General features: G+C 22.7%; 7 protein-coding genes across 7 annotated transcripts; 4 read left to right on the top strand and 3 right to left on the bottom strand.

Annotated features, from left to right (window-relative positions):
• Window positions 1-363: 363 nt before the first annotated feature.
• PY17X_0934700 (conserved protein, unknown function) lies at window positions 364-1,209 on the top strand (the record flags this gene model as incomplete). The annotated part of the gene is made up of 3 exons (XM_022956056.1): window positions 364-613; window positions 851-947; window positions 1,113-1,209. The coding sequence occupies 3 exons, from the start codon at window positions 364-366 to the stop codon at window positions 1,207-1,209; spliced, it is 444 nt and encodes a 147-aa protein (XP_022812245.1).
• Window positions 1,210-1,649: 440 nt separating this feature from the next.
• PY17X_0934600 (conserved protein, unknown function) lies at window positions 1,650-3,778 on the bottom strand (the record flags this gene model as incomplete). The annotated part of the gene is made up of 12 exons (XM_022956055.1): window positions 1,650-1,759; window positions 1,876-1,976; window positions 2,083-2,123; window positions 2,217-2,238; window positions 2,313-2,378; window positions 2,474-2,519; window positions 2,640-2,672; window positions 2,782-2,859; window positions 2,951-3,020; window positions 3,221-3,283; window positions 3,402-3,538; window positions 3,643-3,778. 12 exons carry the CDS (start codon window positions 3,776-3,778, stop codon window positions 1,650-1,652), a joined length of 903 nt encoding a protein of 300 aa, XP_022812244.1.
• Window positions 3,779-6,496: 2,718 nt separating this feature from the next.
• On the top strand, window positions 6,497-9,736 carry PY17X_0934500 (SET domain-containing protein 7, putative; the record flags this gene model as incomplete). Its single annotated transcript, XM_022956054.1, has 7 exons — window positions 6,497-6,611; window positions 6,979-8,136; window positions 8,306-8,461; window positions 8,595-8,699; window positions 8,845-9,286; window positions 9,435-9,522; window positions 9,677-9,736. 7 exons carry the CDS (start codon window positions 6,497-6,499, stop codon window positions 9,734-9,736), a joined length of 2,124 nt encoding a protein of 707 aa, XP_022812243.1.
• A 681-nt stretch (window positions 9,737-10,417) lies between these two features.
• On the bottom strand, window positions 10,418-11,836 carry PY17X_0934400 (falcipain-like protein; the record flags this gene model as incomplete). The annotated part of the gene is made up of 1 exon (XM_721807.1): window positions 10,418-11,836. One exon carries the CDS (start codon window positions 11,834-11,836, stop codon window positions 10,418-10,420), a length of 1,419 nt encoding a protein of 472 aa, XP_726900.1.
• A 1,559-nt stretch (window positions 11,837-13,395) lies between these two features.
• On the top strand, window positions 13,396-14,656 carry PY17X_0934300 (AP2 domain transcription factor, putative; the record flags this gene model as incomplete). Its single annotated transcript, XM_022956053.1, has 4 exons — window positions 13,396-13,691; window positions 13,964-14,180; window positions 14,327-14,375; window positions 14,508-14,656. The coding sequence occupies 4 exons, from the start codon at window positions 13,396-13,398 to the stop codon at window positions 14,654-14,656; spliced, it is 711 nt and encodes a 236-aa protein (XP_022812242.1).
• Window positions 14,657-15,163: 507 nt separating this feature from the next.
• PY17X_0934200 (peptidyl-prolyl cis-trans isomerase, putative) lies at window positions 15,164-15,952 on the bottom strand (the record flags this gene model as incomplete). The annotated part of the gene is made up of 3 exons (XM_721805.1): window positions 15,164-15,655; window positions 15,748-15,822; window positions 15,941-15,952. 3 exons carry the CDS (start codon window positions 15,950-15,952, stop codon window positions 15,164-15,166), a joined length of 579 nt encoding a protein of 192 aa, XP_726898.1.
• A 2,957-nt stretch (window positions 15,953-18,909) lies between these two features.
• Window positions 18,910-21,036, top strand: PY17X_0934100 (palmitoyltransferase DHHC9, putative; the record flags this gene model as incomplete). Its single annotated transcript, XM_022956052.1, has 10 exons — window positions 18,910-18,976; window positions 19,192-19,341; window positions 19,442-19,566; window positions 19,700-19,882; window positions 20,038-20,074; window positions 20,173-20,213; window positions 20,416-20,484; window positions 20,584-20,622; window positions 20,706-20,769; window positions 20,933-21,036. The coding sequence occupies 10 exons, from the start codon at window positions 18,910-18,912 to the stop codon at window positions 21,034-21,036; spliced, it is 879 nt and encodes a 292-aa protein (XP_022812241.1).
• Between the last annotated feature and the right edge of the window lie 139 nt (window positions 21,037-21,175).

The raw sequence follows: 21,175 nt of genomic DNA, 5'->3' as shown, positions 1-21,175 counted from the left end.
ATGCTATGTGTAGTATTTTTTTTTCTTATTCCCCCTTTTGAAAAAAATTATCTCCATTTTGCTAAAATATTTTTCACACAATATATATTAACATGCCCTTCAGGTGAACATATATTTTTTTTAAATTAATATATATAATATATTTATGAAGGTATTACGGATTTATAATTGCTATCCTTTCTCCATTCGGGATGCGAAAATATTCCTACAAAACGATAACTACATTCTTAAAAACAAAGCAAAGGCGTTACATGGAATAAAATAAAAAAAAATAGTACTCATGGGTAATAATAGTAATAGTAGTAATTAATTGGAATAATATTAATAATAATAATAATATAAAATAGTAGTACTTAAAAAATAATGGGTGTTGTGAAACTTATAATTGAACAGAATAATGTAAAGCGTTTAAACCAGTATAACAGTGTGCTTGACTTTTTACTGTCATTATACAAGCTTACTAGTTTTAAGTATAGCTTACCAAATTTCCAAATAAATAATAATACCCTCAAAAAAAATGCTGATAATATTTTCATAAATCGAACTAATGAATATTTAAAAAAATTATTCGAATCGATTTCTACGTTATATTGGAAAGGCAGAAAATGGAAAGGTATTGAAAAATTAAAAAAATAAAAAAATAAAATAAACTAAATAAAACTAAATAAAGCTAAATAAAACTAAATGAGTCAAATTCGGATAATCTACATAAGAAAAGCTTTAATCATACAAATGATCATCACAATGAATTAATGTTACTCTCAATGTAGACCTAATACACGTCTCATAGAAAGCGGAATACACTTATTGTACAAACATTTGCCATATTTTTAATAAATAATTTTTATAGGTACATATTGGCCAAGTAAATGGAAGTGGTACCATCGACATGGGTACTGGGCAACACGTAAAAAACTTCTCTCTTTTGACAAATATAGGCCATACCGGTAATTATATAAACAAAACCATAGTAAAAACAGTAGAAAATCATATAAAAATAATTTAATTCAAACCATAAAATAATAATGTATCTAATCATAAATTTGTGTGTGAACAAAAAATGGTTTAAAAATACTAGCATTTTTTGATGTTATAATTTTCTTCTTTTGTAGATATCATGAAGTTAAGGGGTATGGAAAAAAAAAACTAAAAGATTGGCAAGATTTTTCGTATTATAGGCCATTAAAGCAAGCAACAAAATTTTGGTGAGCCATGATGTGGTTATATTAAATAGACTTATATATTATTCAAGTTGCATCTCATAATATTTTAATAATGAACATTTTTTTAATTTTACAATTTGTATACGCCGTTTGTGTGTGTATTATTATAAAATTCTTTTATACATATATGCATTCATACATGTATATATATCTTTTAGCATCATTTTTTGTATAATTAAAAAAAAACCAACCCAATTTTATTAGTTGAAAAAAAAAATTATAATTTTTATTTTAAAAGCACAAGCAAAGAAGCATTTTCCCCTTTTTCGAAAATTATAAACAATTAAAAAAAAAATAAAAGACTGGTTATATATTTTCATATTGTATATACTTCTTGAGCTAAAAATAAACAAATAAACATATTAATGTGTCCTTAAATCGATATAATAAGCTGTTATTTTCCTTTTTCTTATCTATTATTTTTTTTTATTGGCTTGTTGCAAATCCATTTATTAAATTCGATGGGGATATTCCTTCTCTCAATTTTAAAATGACTCTATCAGGATTTTTAACTCTAGATTGTCTAGGAATAATAACTTTAAAAAAAAATCATATAGGCAATTAAAACATTTTATTCATAGTAATAAATATAACATTATCTTTTAATTTGTTTGTATTTTGTTATTTCCAATATTGTTAATTTATATTGTACCATTTACATGACCATATGACCCAGTTTTTACATCTGCTAAATCGGAGACTACAGGTAAATCCGTTAGCATAGTTAATATTGATCCACATATCCATCGATTTCTGTTTTAAAATTAAGAAAATTTACATTTATAACTTTTTCTATTCATCATTTATCAATTAAATTTTATATAAACATATACAATTATCTATCTATTTATAAATAAACCTATCCGATGTCGTTTCCCTTTGTAGCAATATTAAGGTAGCCTATAATGTGGGTGTGTGAAAAAAAATAAAATAAATCATATGTACATGCAAAGTAAAGAAAATCACGTTTTATCCAGCTAAGAATAATAATACCATTGGAGTTCCAAGCTTTTTCCTGTAATAAAAAATATGCATATGTATATACTGCAAATATATATTCACATAAGTTCACATATTTATTTATATTACATTAGCTGCTTGTTTTCAATCCTTGAGGCAAGTGATTTTAGCCTTCCCAGAGACTTTATTGCTAATCTGAGGTGCCAAAGGACAAATAAAATCAACACAATCAATCTAAATAAACAATAAATATTCGAATTAATAAATATGTGTATGTATATGTTTATTACCGTCCGCCTGCCAATACCCTTGCCGTTAAGCTAGTTATTTCCTTCGCTGTGGTCACAAATTCATCGGGTACGAAAATGAATAAGCAGAAAATGAATATGCGTATATATATTTGTGGATAAATATTTATTATTAGACAAAGTTATATTTACGAATTTATTCTTTAACCATTATGATAAACTTCTTTTATGTCTTCAAGAGCTATATATATGATTTTAAAATACAGAAAAAAAATAATTGTGCACATTCAAAAAGCGGAAAATAATTTGAAGATAATATATTTATAATGAAATAAATCTATTCCACTTACCATCGAACGTACATAACATTTGTTCTTGCAAATTTTTAATTGATTTACATGCATTTACATCAGGTAAATTTTCTATACCTATAATATATTTTATTTTAACCCACAAAAACTACCTATATATATGTTTTACATAGTATATATGTAATATAATATTTAAAGAGCATTTAACCTAATGTTTCTAAGGTTTTTTTGCTTTTATTAGATAGAGTAATAATGTCTTGAAGCCATGGTGGTATTTCCTAAACATTTATAAAGGAAATGGGAAATAAAATAAATGATAATATAACAACAAAAATATAAATAAAATTTTTAAACAATTTTTGAAACATTCTAAGTAAGAGAATTAAATAACATCCCCCCCCAATAATATAGTTAATGATAATATTACATAAATTATATGCATATGTTTTGTATATATTTATTTAAATGAAAATATTACGTAATACATTTCATTTTTGAAATAATAATTATCAGATCCTTGATCAGGGTATTTCATTTTATTCTATAAAAAATATAATTGAATTAAAATAAATTTATTTTTGTCATTGTTTAATTGTTGCTATATCTGTTATCATAATTTAACTTTTTATAACTATTTAAATAATTAATTAATCGTATACTATATCATCCATCAGCTCTTTAGCATCTTCGTTCATTTCAGATTGCATAACATTATCTACATTCTCATCAGGAATATTATACCGATATTTCCTCAATCCTAAATTTAGTTTTTTTTTGGATGGTAAATCTACTGGGCCTATAAAAGACACCCCAATAATATATTGTATGCTTATCCTTAAATAAAATAATAAATAAAATTTTACTCCAATATAGGAATTTCTATTTTTGTTTTTTTCATACCGTTAGGTATATTTCCTGTGGCCAACGTTGCAAAAACAACAGAGCTTTTAATTGAGCCCAATGATTCACTAAATAAATATGGCTCTATTATTAAATAGTAGAAAAAAAAATTAATAATTTTTATAGTAAGATTCATTTTTAAATAATTGAAAAAATATTACTCTTCCTTAACATTTATTATTTATTGTGTCTACATGTATGTGTATCGATTACATATATGTAAAATTATTTTATAAGAATAATTTATGAGAATTTGTATTTATTTAATAAAATTGATTTGGTCAAACAATTATCGTTGTATAAGTATATGCATGTGCTTTATTTTATTTATTATTATATTTTTTAATATATATAAAATGTGTACATACCAAGCAACGGATTTAATTAATATAGTATATGTATATATATACAAGGTATTATAATGCTAGTTACTCTTGAAAAATATGTTAATATATTTATTTAAAAAAAATAACAACATATACTATATTTTCCACGGTGTTACATTTGGATACATTTCAGATATTAAAATAAAGGAGAACAAAAAATTAAAAAAATAATTAAGAAATGAAAATGATATTTATGTGTAAATAGCCCTTTGGTATGTATAACATATTATGCATAAATTACAAATTCCTTTAAACCTTTATTTAATATATCATATGAGAAGGAAAATATTTTATGACTATTAAAAAATAAAATGGAAAACTTTACACAATTGCAACGATACCAACAAATTAACCCTTTTAATATAAAGCATACGTTGAATATTTTGTGTCTATAATTATATTTAATGAAAAATTTCTTAAATGCAAAATAAATTACCTTATTTAGGAATAATATGTAAGATTTGCAAAAAACATGTACATGGTATATATATATATATATCAATTCTTTCCTTTTTTGGTATGATAATACTATTAATTACTATGATTAAAAATCATCATTCAAAGAATAATAAAAAGCCAAGGATGTTGTATTATCAAAATTGCCACATATTTAATATCACAAGAATTAAAAAAAAAGGTTTTTAAGAAACAAAAATTTACTTAGACACCATACTAAGAAACATATATATTTTTTATAAAATTCTTATCTGCACATTTATACATTTAGTGATATTCAATGTACAAGTTTCTCCAGAAATATATTTAACTTATATACGAATATTTAAAATGTGCAATTTTATTTTTTGTGCTTTGGGAATATATAAAAAATCCTAATTCGTCGAATTTTTACAACTTGCCTATATAGTCTCCATGAAAAATGTGTAATAAAATAAGAGTTGCATAACTAAGAGTAAAAATCATTAGAATTAAAAAAAAAAAATTTGTTTTGTTATTTTAAAACATGTGTAGTAAATATATATTATGTTTTTTAATCGTATTCCTCTCATATCTAAGTATATTACATGATATTATATAATATCAAAAAAATGAAAAAATAAGTAATCATACAGTTTTATACGCTGCACCAAAGTATTTGAGAAATAAAAAAAATATAAAATTAAGGAATGCAATGTAATATTTGTAGGAATCAAGGGTTATATATATATTTATTCATTCAATGTTTTCTATATCATAAAATGGATATATTTAAATATAATGTGACTTTATTGAGAATGTTATTTATGTATATTTTTTTTATTATATATATTTTTAGCTATATTATTAAATTTAAGTGTTTTTTTGACAATAAAAAATAATAGTAATAAATTGTTAGGATATATATAGTTGTGTGTAAAGTGTTTTTATTTATTAATGTGCACAAGTTTTTATAAAATTTGTAAAAAAAATTATATTAAAAATATAGATAAACTGCATAAAAAATTAATATCTGCATATATTATGTTTTTGCGAATACATATATAATGCTATGTTAGCGTAGATAACATAATTATATATAAAAGTTATACAAATGTGTATACATATATAAATTTAATGAAAAATACAATTTGTTATCTTAAGTATGAAATATAATTTATTCATGCATTTTTTTTTGTGTGTTTTTTTCGTTTGCCTGCACATGGACAATATGTGTTCATTATTATACATGTAATAATTATTCCTATTAATAATTTGTTTGTTTAATTGTCCTTGACATATTTATATAAGATTTATTTTATTTTATATATTTTTTATTATTTTTTTTGTCGCCTTATCTCCCTATTTGTCCTAATTTTATACTCAAAGAAAGTATTAACTAATAATTGTATATATCCATGCACATATACATAGATAGCTGCATATATACATAACTGCTTATATTATCAATAATATCTTAAATGTTTTAGATTATTATTATAAATTCATTTATTTTTTTCGAAAGGGTTGTTGAATGTATTAATAAAATTGTTATAGATAATTTATATTCACTGTTTTCCAAAAATTTACACATAAAAATTTAATTACAATAATTAGAGGACAGCTTTATGTGTAAGCATTTATATATATGTTGGAATAATATAAATAACATTATAATATATTTGTAATTATTGCTTTGTATTTTTTTTATATTTTATTATGATTTTTATATAGGAATATGAAATTATGAGCATTTTAAAATCGTGTAGTGAGTTTCTAACCGTTTCGTAAGATTAAATACGTTTTTATAGGTGCGAATTATTTTGGATAATATATTTTTTTTTTTTTCCGTTGTGTCCACTTCTCCATATATTCACGATCAAATGCACACACTTACGAAATGACGCTTCAATGAATTTCATTTTTCATAAACAATAAGCTAGTTTATTCAAACGCATGCATATATTATATATTATATATGTATGTATATATGTACATATGAGTGGCGAATAATAACAGAACACGAAAGAATACGTATAATACAATAAATAAATATGGAAACAATTCTCAGAAAACTTAGAAGATCTAATAAAAAAGAGGAGAAAATCGAAGAAATAGACGCAATTGATGAAGAGAGCTGGGCCCAAGCTAAAACCCTAGATTTGGAAGGTAATCTTTTTATTTTTTTATATATGCTATTAATTAATCAATAAATATGGTTATTCATTTATCGTCTTATCCATCATGCACCCTTTTTGCATTTTTATTTTTATGATATGAAAATAAAAAATTCTTGAACTTATTATGTGTCTAGTTATATACTTATTTGTCTTTCATTATGCATTATATTATCCCTCAAAAAAAAAATATATTAAAAAAAGCATAATAGTATTTTTATAATATGTAATTGATTATGATTAGCTTCCTTTATTTGCCTAATCCATCAACGTTGATTTATTATTCCACGTCTATCCAAGCTTATATATGGTCATTATTGAAAATATTTGTTTGATTTTTTTAATTTCCTTATTTTTAGACGATTCTTATAATTACAAATCTAATACAAAATATAAAAAAAATAATAATAAAATCGAAAAACGTGAAGATATAACAGAAGACATATATTTAGAAAATGATGAATTAGAAAACTCAAGTAATAATATAAACGAAAATTATTATATAAATTCCATTTCATTATTGAATGAGTATTTACATAATGTTAGTACAGATATAGCTAAGGAATATTATATAAAAAAAGGAAAAAAATATTATAATAAATATCATAATGGTAATACAAGTAGAGCAGAATATGCTCAAAAAATTTTCGAGAAATGTGCATGTGAAACAAAAGAATATTCTGAAGTAGACAATGAAATAAATATGCTTGAAGAAGCATCCATTGAAAGGATAAAAATAAAAAAAAAAAATAAAAAACATCAACAAGTCGAAGAAGTATTAGAAGAGGATGAAGATATTGACGAGGGTGAAGATTACGAAATTGAAGACTATGAAATCGAAGAAGAAGTAGAAAATACTGATTATAAATATATAGATGATACAATAGATTTATATGATAAAGAAAACGATGAAATATTTGAGCAAAACCAAACAAATAATAACAATAATGAAAACGTGTTAGAAAATAAAGAAGAAATAGTAAATGAGGCAGAAGAAGATGAAAAATATGTTGAAGAAAAATTAGAAATATATACTAATGAACAAATAGATAATGAAGTAGAAATTGCACAAATCAAAGGAAAAGGTAGATGTATGTTTACAAGAAAAGAATTAAATCCTGGTAATATAATATTTATTGAAAAACCTTTATTAATTATAATTCCAAGCCTAAATGAAACATTATGGGAAATTTTAAATAATTTAAATAATGAACAACCTTTTGAATTGCCACTTAGATGGCATTATGCTGCATTGTGCACCATAACAATGCTTAATGATGATGATTTTAATGCATGTATTGATAAATGGATACCGGAACCTGATAAAGATCCGGATGCTGATGTTTTCAATGTTTTAGATAAAGTGTGTGAAATTAAAACTACTAAAAATGGGGGAAAGTATTATTATTATAAAAATAAATTAATAGACCCCAATATTTACGACCGAATAATACAAGTATGGCATTACAATGCCTTTGGTCATCACACAGATTCTGAGGGTCTTGTTCTATATAACCGTAAGGAGAAAATGAAAAATATTTGCAAACATATATATATATGTAGTGGGAAATGATTAAAAAATGAGAACAAATTAATAAACACTAATGTAATGGATATATACATATTGACATAGTATATAACTATATTCGATAATGCATTATATAATTCCAATTTTTTTTTTTGAAGGTATTTCCATGCTTGCCCATAGTTGTAATTCAACTGCTTGCTGGCATTATGGAGAAAATGATAGTTTTGTTTTACGAGCAAGAGTAAAATTAAATGTAGGGGATGAACTTACAATATCATATCTCGGGGATGACGATTTATATAAATCATCTAATAGTAAGACTAAAAAATAGATCGATATTTTACAAAAAAATATGTAGAATAGGAAAATAAAAGTTGTATAATGCATTCCATTTTATCTTTGTAATTCTAATTTTACAAAATGATAATACTGTTCATATTTTTATAGTCAGGAGAGAAAAACTCACCAACTGGTTATTTGTTTGCATGTGCAATCGATGTTCCAACCCTGTAGATTACTCAAGAGGATTTAAATGCGCAACTTGTGGAATAGGTAAAAAGAGCACAGTAAAATGAATTTTGTTTACATTTTTTTGTTCTCATGTATATCAAATTTTTTATGTGCAAATAATTATATAACTAAATATTTATATTCAATGTTATTATACAAAAAAAATTCTTTGATAATTTGTTTTTAGGAACATTTTTTATAAAAAGTGAATATAATTGTGAAACACCAATAATAACAAAATGTAACATTTGTTTATCAGAAATATCTGAAAATACAGCTTTAGAATATATCGAATATGAAAATAGTTATATTGAAAGACTTGAAGAAACAAATAAAAATGATTTAGCAGATGCACTATCTGTATATATACAAGCTGAAAAAATATTTACTCAACATTGGGTAATGTATCAATTATATACAATTTTATTTGAAGGATATCGAGACTCTTGTGAATGGGGGAAAGCTATATATTATCAAATGCAGAGAATTCGATATGCTATCGAGGTAATACCTAGAGCCAATTATGTATTAGCTTGGCTATACGAAGAATTAGGTGAAGTTCATGCTAATTCAATCAATACTGACATATTAACGACAGAGGATGATTATAAAATTACCTATGAAGAAAAGTAATATACTATCCAATTAAAATGATTTTCTATATATTGCATTTGTGAAATATACACATACATGCTTATATTCATAATTTTTATGTATAATATTTATAATATAAATTTTTAAAAATAATATCATGAATATATGTTATTTTCTTTATAGAAAAAGGATTTGCTCATTTTTTTTAAGATCAATACATTTATTAGAAATATTATGTGGATATTCTCACGATTACCTAAAGGATTCATTGGTAAGAAACAAAAAGGAACCTTTATAAAAATAAAACATTCTTATATAATATTTATGTTTTCCTTTAAAAACTTGTGTTACATCTATATAAGCATCATGCTGAAAACAATACATTCTTTTATATTTTCAATATTTTTTGGTTGTTTCCCTCTTAGAACAAATACTACAGAATTGAAGGATTAACTGCTACAGACGCATTGCAAACAGATGAATAATTGCATAAATATATTAATATATATTTTTCTAAAACTTTCTTATAATATATAAATACATATGCATTTATATATATCATTGGAATCAGCCTTTTATAATGCCAAATTTGTTTTATTTTTATATTTTTTTTTTATAATATAAAAGAAAAAACTTCTTATATTTTGATGAATTATCTATAACTTTGAATTTTTTAGAAATTTGTTAATTAAAATAATACAAATTATTCTTATTTTTATCATATCAAATATTATTATGATTTCTTCATATAGACAATATATTTACCATATTATGTTAATATACTTAAACATTGAACGTTGAAAGGTATTATATATTTTTCTTATACTTCACGTAGTGTTTTTCTACTAGTTTTAGTTTATTATTAATTATGAATTATCAAAATCACAGCAAAAAATAAATATATATGCATTACTAAAATTAGTTTATCTTTTATTTTAATATCATATATAGTATGATGCATATCTAAAATATATTTATATGAAATCGGTACTTTATATAATAAGTTATATTGTTTACCTATTACGATAATCAATGCAATGAAGTGTCATATGCATATTAAAAATGGACTTGTTATTCGTCCATAAAGTGCAACCACATATATATATATATATTTGAATGTGGATAGCGGTGCATATTCTTTTCCCTATCGGTACATAATATTATGTTTATTCAATTATAGGAGCATAACCTTGTACTAATACACAGTTTCTGAGTGTTCCTAATTCGTTAGTCTTAAGTCTCATGTAACCATGTTCTCCCCAGAATTCACCCCAAGAGTTTCTAATTATATAATAATATTCTTTAACATATTTTTGAAGATGTATATCATATACATCTTCAACACCATATCCAATAAGCATAACTGCATGGTTTGCATAACTTGTACATTCTCCATCGAATATACCACCACTGTAAGATTCAAAATCATCAGCTACACCTACAGCTATTGTGATTGGACCTAAATATTGAATAGCTTCTTTATAATTATTGAATGGTACTAATGCAAATTTTGAAATTGTGTATTTTTCTTGACACTTGTTAATTTCGCATAATTCTGGAAGATTACTTACATATGGATAATATTTATCTTCACATAAACCATTCATATCTATAAGATCTTCAAAAGCATATGGAAGGATACCTCCATCACATCCAAAATTATTTTGTGCACAATCAACTAATTGTTGTTCACTTAAAGAAACCTTTTGATTTTTTCTAATAGCATATTGGGCTGCGACAACACCCGCTGTAGCAAATGCCCAACATGAAGCACACTTTTGTTGATCTTTAATGTCTATAATAGCATTATGGTCTCTCCAATCAAAACTTGTATAGTTAATTTGATCGGTTGGAGACTTGTACTTGTTAATTGCAATAGTATAGGGAATTAAATGACGAAGATCAATCTGATGATTTTCTTTTAGTTTATTATTTAAATATTTCATTTTAAATTCTTCATGACGCATGTCACTAAATGCATTAATACCTTTTGTATACAAATGATTTTCTTTATTATGTTTTTCAATTTTTTTTAATTTTTCAGAAAAGATATAAAATCTCTCTTGCATTTCTTCAGCTGAACTATATTCTTTGTTATATTTTTTCATGAAACTATAAAAAAGGTTCACAGATTCTAAATTGTTCATAATAGATTGCATATCATGTAAATTTGCTGTGAATTTTTTGTTGTCGGTATTTTTATTAAATAATACATTTTTTTCGTTATTGTCCTTATTATTTTTATTATCTTTAACGACAACGCTATTATTTTCATTCTTTTCATTCTTTTCACTTTCTACTATAAGTTCTTCAATTTTAGATCCCATAAATTTCTTTACTGCCTTGCTTTTTAATAAGTAATTTATTAAATAGTCATCATTCGAATAATTTTCAACATTTCCATTATTAAAAGATGATTTATTTGTTTTATTAAAATATATGACAGTAAAACCAAACATACTTAAAACGATAGCCAGGGTAACTATAAGCATTTTATTCTTTCTTCGTAACTGTACATTTTGTATACCCTTATCAACAAATATTTCCTCCTCGGGTCTAATATGATGGCTAGAATGGTAATTCATTATGTATTATGTTTCTATGCTAATTTTTTTTTTTTGCAATATATTATGATGAATTAAATTTATTATATAAATATAAAACTTCACATTAATTAAAAAACATTAATTTAATTAATTTATAATGTATATAACCACATTATGATTTAATTAAAGATTCTTAATTAATTTACATGGAAAATATATTTATAGTATATAATATAAATTTATTTTCCTTAAGATAAAGGATAAATGTATTACCAATTGTTATTTTTTAGTAAAAAATATTTTAAAAAGCGTAGTATATGTATATATACATATATCAATAATTGTTCCTATAAAAAAATATTATATCTTTAATTTTCACTTTTAAATTATTCAGTGGTAAAAGGGTAAAATATAAAAAAATAAAAAAATAACATACACTTTAATGCATGGTGCTAGAAAATTTGTGCATCATAATTAAAAAGGTTTCCGGTTATTTGACAATGTTATCTTATAAATATAAATTGCTTATTGGGGTTATATATATACCAAAAAATGATAAAAGGATCTACAAAACATCGATAAATATTTTTAGTTTTTTTATGCCTTAATGGGCATATGCTTCTATTGACTATTATTTATGCATATATAAAAAGTGATCATATAAAATTAGCAGAAATAAATATAGAAACTCCCCAAAAATAACAAATCCATAATATTTATATATTATTTTATTTATAGTGCTTTAGAAAATTTATCTTTTTTTATAATAACACCCCAAAAATTATGAGCTTATTATTAATATAGTAGGTACCATTTTTATAAATTTGATATATATGAACATTATATTGAAAAAAAGGAAACCTTTTATTCTTGTAGATGTAATTATTTCAATATAATAATCATATTATTAAAAATATATATATATTTCGAGTATGTTCCATTAATTTTATAAAATTTTTATATTTAAAGGGAAATAAAAAATCGAAAATTCACTTATTAGTAGAAAAGATCTATTTATTATATTAAAAAGGGATATTATGTGCAGGGAATACAATGTAGGTAGGGTATGCGTATATAATATATGTTGGAAACTTTTAATATTTAAACATTTTAACGTATATTTTACATATAATTTTCTCATTATAATAAATTTTATAATAAAGGATATTAAAATTCGATTAAAAAATGAACAATTGTTTCCTAATATCATAAGTAATTTAACACATTGAAAAACATTTACTCTTATCTATTATGAGAAAATAAAGGAATATATAAATATGAAAATTATATTTAAAAGATTAAACTAATATAATCTTATAAAAGAAATAAATATATATGTGTATTTTTTTGGTATTTTAACGGCTTGTGTATAATAATCTAGCATAAATGTTATAATGGAGGATGCTATTTTTATAAGGCCAAAAAATTTACTAAAAAATGTAAAGAACTATTCATATGTGAATATATAATATGCAAATATCTATTGACTTTACTGATATATTACATTGCCTATAAGGCATAACATATATATTTTTTTTTATTATTCGTATATTTTTTATGTGAATATATTTATTATATTATAAACATTTGTTAAAATTATGAATAAATGTAATTCAATATTTTCTTTAAAAAGCGAATTCCTCGATAAACATTTTTTTTGTTTATTTTGGAAGAATAATTTTCATACCAGTCCAATATGTAAAAATCGAAAAAGTTCAACATTTTTAATAAATTTTAATAAAAAAAATATAGCGGTGTGTGAGCAAAATGAAAAGAATAATGATAATGCTGAAAACACCGCATTAAGCGAAGAAATAAAAAGGGAAACAAATTCCATTCAACATGTTTTTAAATGGGGAATAGGAAATAAATTTCGCTCGGACCCAGAAAATAGGTTATTATTTAATACGATTAATTATTTTATGTTAAATATGTGCATATAAGCAAATGAAAGATAAGCATAATAATAGACAATTTAAATTATGTGCTAATAAATAGAGAAAAATAATTTAAGAAAATATTATACCATTCTATATAATCATGCTTAATTTATCGTCGCTTAACATTATATGTATATATTATTTATAGAGTGTAACCAAATTTCCACTTATAAACATTTAAAAATATATACATATTTATTTTTGTAACTCTGCAATTTCAAATCAGGTTTCATCCTGTTCATCTTCTTCGTCCAAAAGAAGTGACAATTAAAAAAAGCTACTTTGATTCAACTAATGAAAACATAAAGTATGAAGATTTAAATGAGCAATGGGAAGTATTTTGGTTTGAAAATAACAAATTAAATGCCAAACCATTTCCAATTAAAAAATATGGAATAGAAGCGGCCAAAAAGGAAGCATTTAAATTTTATGAGACGCTACAAGTAAAGACTTATTATATTTCTTTGCTTATAAAAAGAGAATAATATATTTGTTTTATTTTTCATTTTGAATTAAAATTTTGTTGTCTTTTTATTTTTTGGGAAAATTAAATATAATAACGAAATTTATTCCTTTTTTTTAATTTTAGTCACAAAATCGTATAAACCCCAAACCGAAACATGAATCAGGGGTAGAAGGTAGTCAAATATAGCTATTTAAAAAAAAAAAAAAAAAAAAAAGTATTCACATATATGGAATATTCATCACGATGCAGTTATATATATGTATGTAGGTATACACTCATATTTATATTTTTTTAAAACATTCAGGAGTTTATTACGACGTTGTAACTAATTGTTGGATTGCCTTATATCGATCAAATAAATTTCCCGTGTGTAAATCCTTTTCAGCTGAATATCACGGATTTGAAACGGCCAAACAAATGGCAATAGATCGTGTTAATAAATGTAAAAGATAATATTGGAAAAAATAATTTAAGCATAATAATTATTATTACTATTATTGTTATAAAATACCCAGTTCGTCATAATTATTTATAGTTATGGAAAATAGTTGTAATTGTTAATAAAAGAATTATTATTTTATTTTTTTTGCGAACTAGCGAAAATTTTAAATGAATAAATAAACTAAAACTAAGAGCAAGACAAAAAATATACACATAATGTATTCCAATTTGTATAAATATGCAAACATTCCTAACTATTTATGGTTAAGAGCTCTTTTATTTATTATTTTTAATAATTAATACTCCTATAAAAGGATTATCATTTTCTTTTTTCCTTTCCATTTTTTTATGTTTTTTAATTAAGTTTCACAATATTTATATCTAAAATAAGGGATATTCCTTTATTTATATAATTTTTTTGTTTTCGCACATGTAAAACTTATTTGATAAAAAAAAATTATTTAAATAAAACACAATATTACACGTAAAAGGAATTTTTATTTATTGTTATAAAAGAAATTACAATACACCCGATTTTGTTACTAGGACTCTACTTAATGGTTTACCCGAATCAGTACCAACTGCTTCGATTTGAACTAACTTTTCAATACCTTCAATTACTTCTCCAAAAACAACATGCCTTCCATCAAGCCATGGTGTGGGTACAAATAAAATAAAAAATTGACTTCCATTAGTATTTCTTCCTGCATTTGCCATTGATAACATTCCTCTTTTTGTGTGTTTTAATGTAAAGTTTTCATCTTCAAATCTACTTCCATAAATACTTAAACCACCAGTTCCATTAAAATTTGTTATATCACCACCTTGTGCCATAAAATTTGGTATAATACGATGGAAAATCGAGTTTGTATAATTTAACATTTTATCATTAACTACAGTTCCTTTGCAAATACTTACAAAGTTTTCGACTGTCTTTGGAGCAACCTTTCCATATAATCCAAAAACTATTCTTCCTATTGGCTTGTCATTTATGCTTATATCAAAATATGCCTATTAATTTTTTAATTAATAAAAATATAAACTTAAATGATTTCAGGAAGTATTACATGAAATTGACTTATATATATTTTTTACATTCATACCTTGTGTGTTATTTCAGGTGTCTCTGCATTGATATAAGTTTGGAACAAAGCCAGTATAAATAAGACTGTTGCAATCTAAGAAATAAGTGTGCATATATATGTGTGTTTTTGTAGATATAAGCATACATAAAAATAGATAAATATAAACTTATAATATATTTATATTATTATAATGTAGTTCATTATTTCTTACTAGTTTATTCATCTTGAAATATTAATATTATTATATATATATTAAATATTTTATTTAATTTGTGAAAAAATCCAAGATTTTAAAAAAATAACATAAGTTATTACTTTTATTGAAACTATATATATAATATATTTTTTATTTTTTAATTTATTTATCTACTAAAACGAAATCAAAATGTAGTACCGAAATAGTACTAAAATTTTTTTATAAATATTTTTAATATTTATACGCCCCAATAAATTACTACTTGCACTAAAAATAAACTTAAGGATACATATGTGTATATTCTATAACCATATTAGGAATAATTACTTATTTTTATGTTTATATGTGTTTACCCAGCTTTTAACTGTTTGTAAATTTCACGTACCAAAATATTTTAGAATTATATTAAATAATTTGGAGATATATGTTACTTTTAAGAGTACATAATAGTTCATTCATTAAATAAAGGGAGTTGTTATTAATTTACTTATTTTTGAAATCATTTTAGCAATATAATTATTGTCACCTTTTTAGTGATATAATTATTGTCACCTTTTTAGTGATATAATGCAAATCTTATATCCACATTCGTGGGGGAAATATAATTTTAAAATAATATAAAGTAAAATACGATAAAACAAGAGGAATTCGGGATTACAATTTTATTATAAATGTTACCTTGTTGAGCTATTGTGGATTTTAATAAAAGAAGCTCTAAATGTGTTTTATAATTCGATGTGATAAATATTAAATACCAAAAATGTATTTAAGTCTTTTTAAAATATTTGTTTTAATTGAAAAAATGCATGTAAATTTCATAAAATAATAAATCTGTATATGCATGATAGCTATATAACCCCATAAATAAAATAACAATAATACCCATACCTTCACACATATACTAATTTTTTATTTAATTTAAAAACACACATATATATTTGTTCTAATTGTTAAAATGTAGAACTTATTACAAACATTAAAAATCTAAAATATAATATATTTCCCTATGTGTAAACGATTTTTCATAATTCTTTAACTTTGCATTTTTGTTAAGCAATCAAAAAAATATATATATAATGACATAAAATTTTGCACTTATGCAAAAATTTTAATATATGTTATTAGTTTATTGGCTTATAAGTAAGTGCGCATATTTATGTTCAAGTTTGTTGAATGATTTTTTTTTTAGTATTCTCCAATTTTATTTTTTAATGGCATTTATTTGACCCTTTATTATTTTTACTATATCAACAAGAATGATAAACCATATAATGAATTATATATTTCTTCTATAATTTTAATTCGTGTTTTATATTATTATTATTTAATTCATTTGAATTTTGTAGCATTTCCTTCGTTTCTTTTTAAGATATTGGAAGTTTGTGTAATTCCATATATTTATTAACGCTTTGGTAATTTTTACACATCGTTTTGTCTGCTACTTTTAAAAACGTTGCTATATATATATGGATGCACATAATTACAATAACTAATTTTTATAATTTTGTTAAAATTAATTTTTTTTTTAAATAATTATAATACCACCTCTTTTAAATAGCAAAACAAATAGGCTTATATGTTTACAATGATTTTTACTAATGCAACATCCACTAAAAAAACGTGTTAATTTCGCTTTAGCTTAATAATAAACAACTTAAAAATATAACATTAATTACTAAATTTCGATAGAAACTTTAATAATATTTACCCAAACACACCGATAAAATATAAGACAATGAAAAAAAACGTGGCAAACATTTCAAGACAGGTGAAATTATTAAATAAATATTATAAGACCGCGACAAATGAAACTTCTTATAAAAATATTCCATAAAAAAAATCTACATAAATATAATGCTTTTTAATTTATTTATTCTATAAAATTATGTAACCCGTTTTGAATTAAAACATATCACACATAAAATAAAATATAATACCTTAACCGATCAAAAATTAAACATTTTTATGTGTTTAAATGCGTTTTTTTTATATAAAAGCATTTTTTATGGGAATGATGTTAATTTCTTATAACTTCCATAGTTGTATAAGCATTAATTTAAAAACCTCATAGCTATAAACCGGAAAAGCATAACCCCATTAATATGAAATGGCTAAATATATCTTAATAATATTTCAAAACATAATTTTTGAAAGATATACAGATTAAAAAAAAATGTTTGTATTAATTATACATGTAATCATTTTAGAAAATTTAATATGTGTTTTTATTAAATGAAATAATAATTTATGTGTATGTATAATGTGTGATTAAAAAATTATTCCATGCACATTTTGAGAGCATTTATAATTTTGTACTAAATAAAAAGATGACATTAAATAAACACATTAATTTTTTCTTATATTAAATAGTTACATTTATTTAATAAAAATATAAAATAATTTTCTAATATGTTAAAAAATAATACACTAATGCATTATGTATAAAACATGGATGGTATTTTGGAAAATTAAATATTTTATATTTTTTTTTTTTAATTTTAAGTGTATATATAAATAATATATTTTATGATATTTACACCTAAATATATATTCAAATTATTGTTACTGTTATCATTATTATTGCTATCATTATTATTGGTATTAGTGTTTTTGTTTTATTTTATATTTTTTTGAAATATATAATGTGCTAAATTAAACAAATGCTTTAAAGCCATTCTATCTCATTTATATAGAAGTTTTTTTTATGCTATTTATTAAATTATGTATGCACATAGCTTATTGTGAATAATAAAATATCTAATGCATACCTAAATACAATATAAAATAACTAAAAAAAAAATATTGTTGTAAACATAATAAAGTGTTTAACCCAATATAATTTCCTTGGTGCAATGGCCCTTTAAACATTTATATCAAATATTTTCCTATAGTTTACTACTACTATATTATTGCCATTGCTTTTTTACTATATTTTTTTTTAGATATTCACTTTAAACTATTCTACATATATTTAAATATTCCACATGAATAATTATTTCTCTTTTATTATTGTAACATCTCTTAGTGTTTTTCTTTATATATGCTATCTATGTAAGTAATCGTTATATTATATATTTCTAAATAGTTTTTGCTTATTCATTTTGCTTTACCATTTTTCTGTCTATATTATTTCATTTATTTTATATACTTCGTTAAATGGAAACGCATGGTGTTGTATTTATAAAAGACATATCAATATTAAAAAAGTTACATATATTATTACAAGGAAATATTGCTAATCTTGTATTTTATTAACTTTTTCATAGATTGTTTGCAAAATGATCATTTAAATAACTACAGTAAATTTCTTAGAATATTCTTAGCACTAATAAGTGCTCCACTTTTTGTTCTCTATTATTGGGCGTTCGTAAAATGTTCTGCGTGTAATCCAGGATATGTTGATGACATATGGGAAAGTAAACTTATCTCGAAATATATGTTTACATAAATATATAGCTGAAATGCATATTTTTTTTGACACTCATATTTAATATTCATATTTTATTACATAAACAGTAAATGCGGAAGAAAATAATATACAAATAGAAAACCGAAAAATAAGAAATTATACACCCAATAAATATACAATATGCGATAAATGTAATTATTTAGTTAGACCCGAGAGAGCTCACCATTGCAGGGTTAGTATATCTAGATATATCTATACTATATTTATTATATATTTATACGTGTATATATATTTACATTACTTAGTTTCGAACGAAACTATATATCAAAATATATTAACATATTATTCTCTATATTTGTTTCTAGACATGCCAACGGTGCGTATTAAAGATGGATCACCATTGTCCATGGATAGGGACGTGCGTTGGAGAAAAAAATCTAAAATTTTTTTTTCTTTTCTTAATATATGGATTATTTATATCATTATTTGTTAATATAACCATCATGCCACAATTTGTAAAATCTATTTATGAAACTGATGAAGCTAAGGTAAAAATTGTTTGATCATTATAAAATCGAGCGTTGATTTTTTTATATATATCAATTAGGACTTTTTATTATATTTTTTTACTGTTTTTTATGTAACATATTTTCAATATCAAATACTGCTTATATTATTGTATTTTTACTTTTTTTTTCATCAGGAATCATACAAGATGCATCATGCAGCGATTTTTATTAGTAAGTATAAGACTTTCCTCTATATATGTATATCTGTATACATGTTTAACAATTGTACGCCTATACACATATAATTCCTATTAATAAACATTTTTTAGGTGTATCTGCTACCACAACGCTAGCGTTAGCTCTAATTTTTGTAATACTAAAACAAATTTAAGCACAAACATATAATCATAATTAGTCATTTAATATTTATTTGTTGGTGTATGTCTTGTGATGCAATGTTTTATCAACATGTATTATTTATATTTTTAATTATATTATTATTAATCATATTATTATTAATTATATTATTATTAATCATATTATTAATTTATATTTATTTTTATGTTTTATAGATGGTTTTTCGGTACATATATTTTATATCGCATAACATCACAACCATTGAGTCTTCTTATGCTGATAAGGTATGTAGAAACCTGAAACCAATAGCAGAATAAATAAAATAATTATAAATTATCCAAGCATGAAATATTAATAATTTTTATATATAACATTTTTTCCAGAATCCCTATGACATTGGCACTTATAGCAACTGGAAAGAAGTACTACACCTAATTCAATAAAAATACATATTTTAATATAATAAAACTAATTTTATAAAGATATATATTTTTTTTCATGAAAGGTGTTTGGAAATTTTCAATGGAAATGGTTTTTCCCGTTCAATCCGGACAATTTGTACATAACAAGTAATTTATATAAAATCCATTTACAAGAAAAATTATGCTTTTCATGTAATAAATAAAGTGCTATATAACTCGCTTTTATCTCCTCTCTCTATATATATATATTTTGCCTATACATTTTCTTCACCCCCACACATTAATATATATATTTTTTATTAACACAAAGATTATTTGTACCCCCTAAACGACATATATATGAACATTAATAATATTGATATCAATGACACACTTTTATCTAATCACAATTTTAATTTGAAAGAAGACGATTGATTTTCGTTTTTGAAATATAGATCAAGCACGATCCATATATAATATGTGTGTGTGTGTGCATATTTGTATTATTGCCAATTTGTTCTACTTTCTTTGTGTGCAATTTTATTAAAGTTTTTGAATTATATGAATTCAAAGA

The sequence above is a fragment of the Plasmodium yoelii genome (assembly GCF_900002385.2).
Source record: "Plasmodium yoelii strain 17X genome assembly, chromosome: 9".
NCBI classification, from domain to species: Eukaryota; Apicomplexa; class Aconoidasida; order Haemosporida; family Plasmodiidae; genus Plasmodium; species Plasmodium yoelii.
Note: the sequence above shows the minus strand (reverse complement) of the source record. Positions and strands in the feature narration are given on the sequence as shown.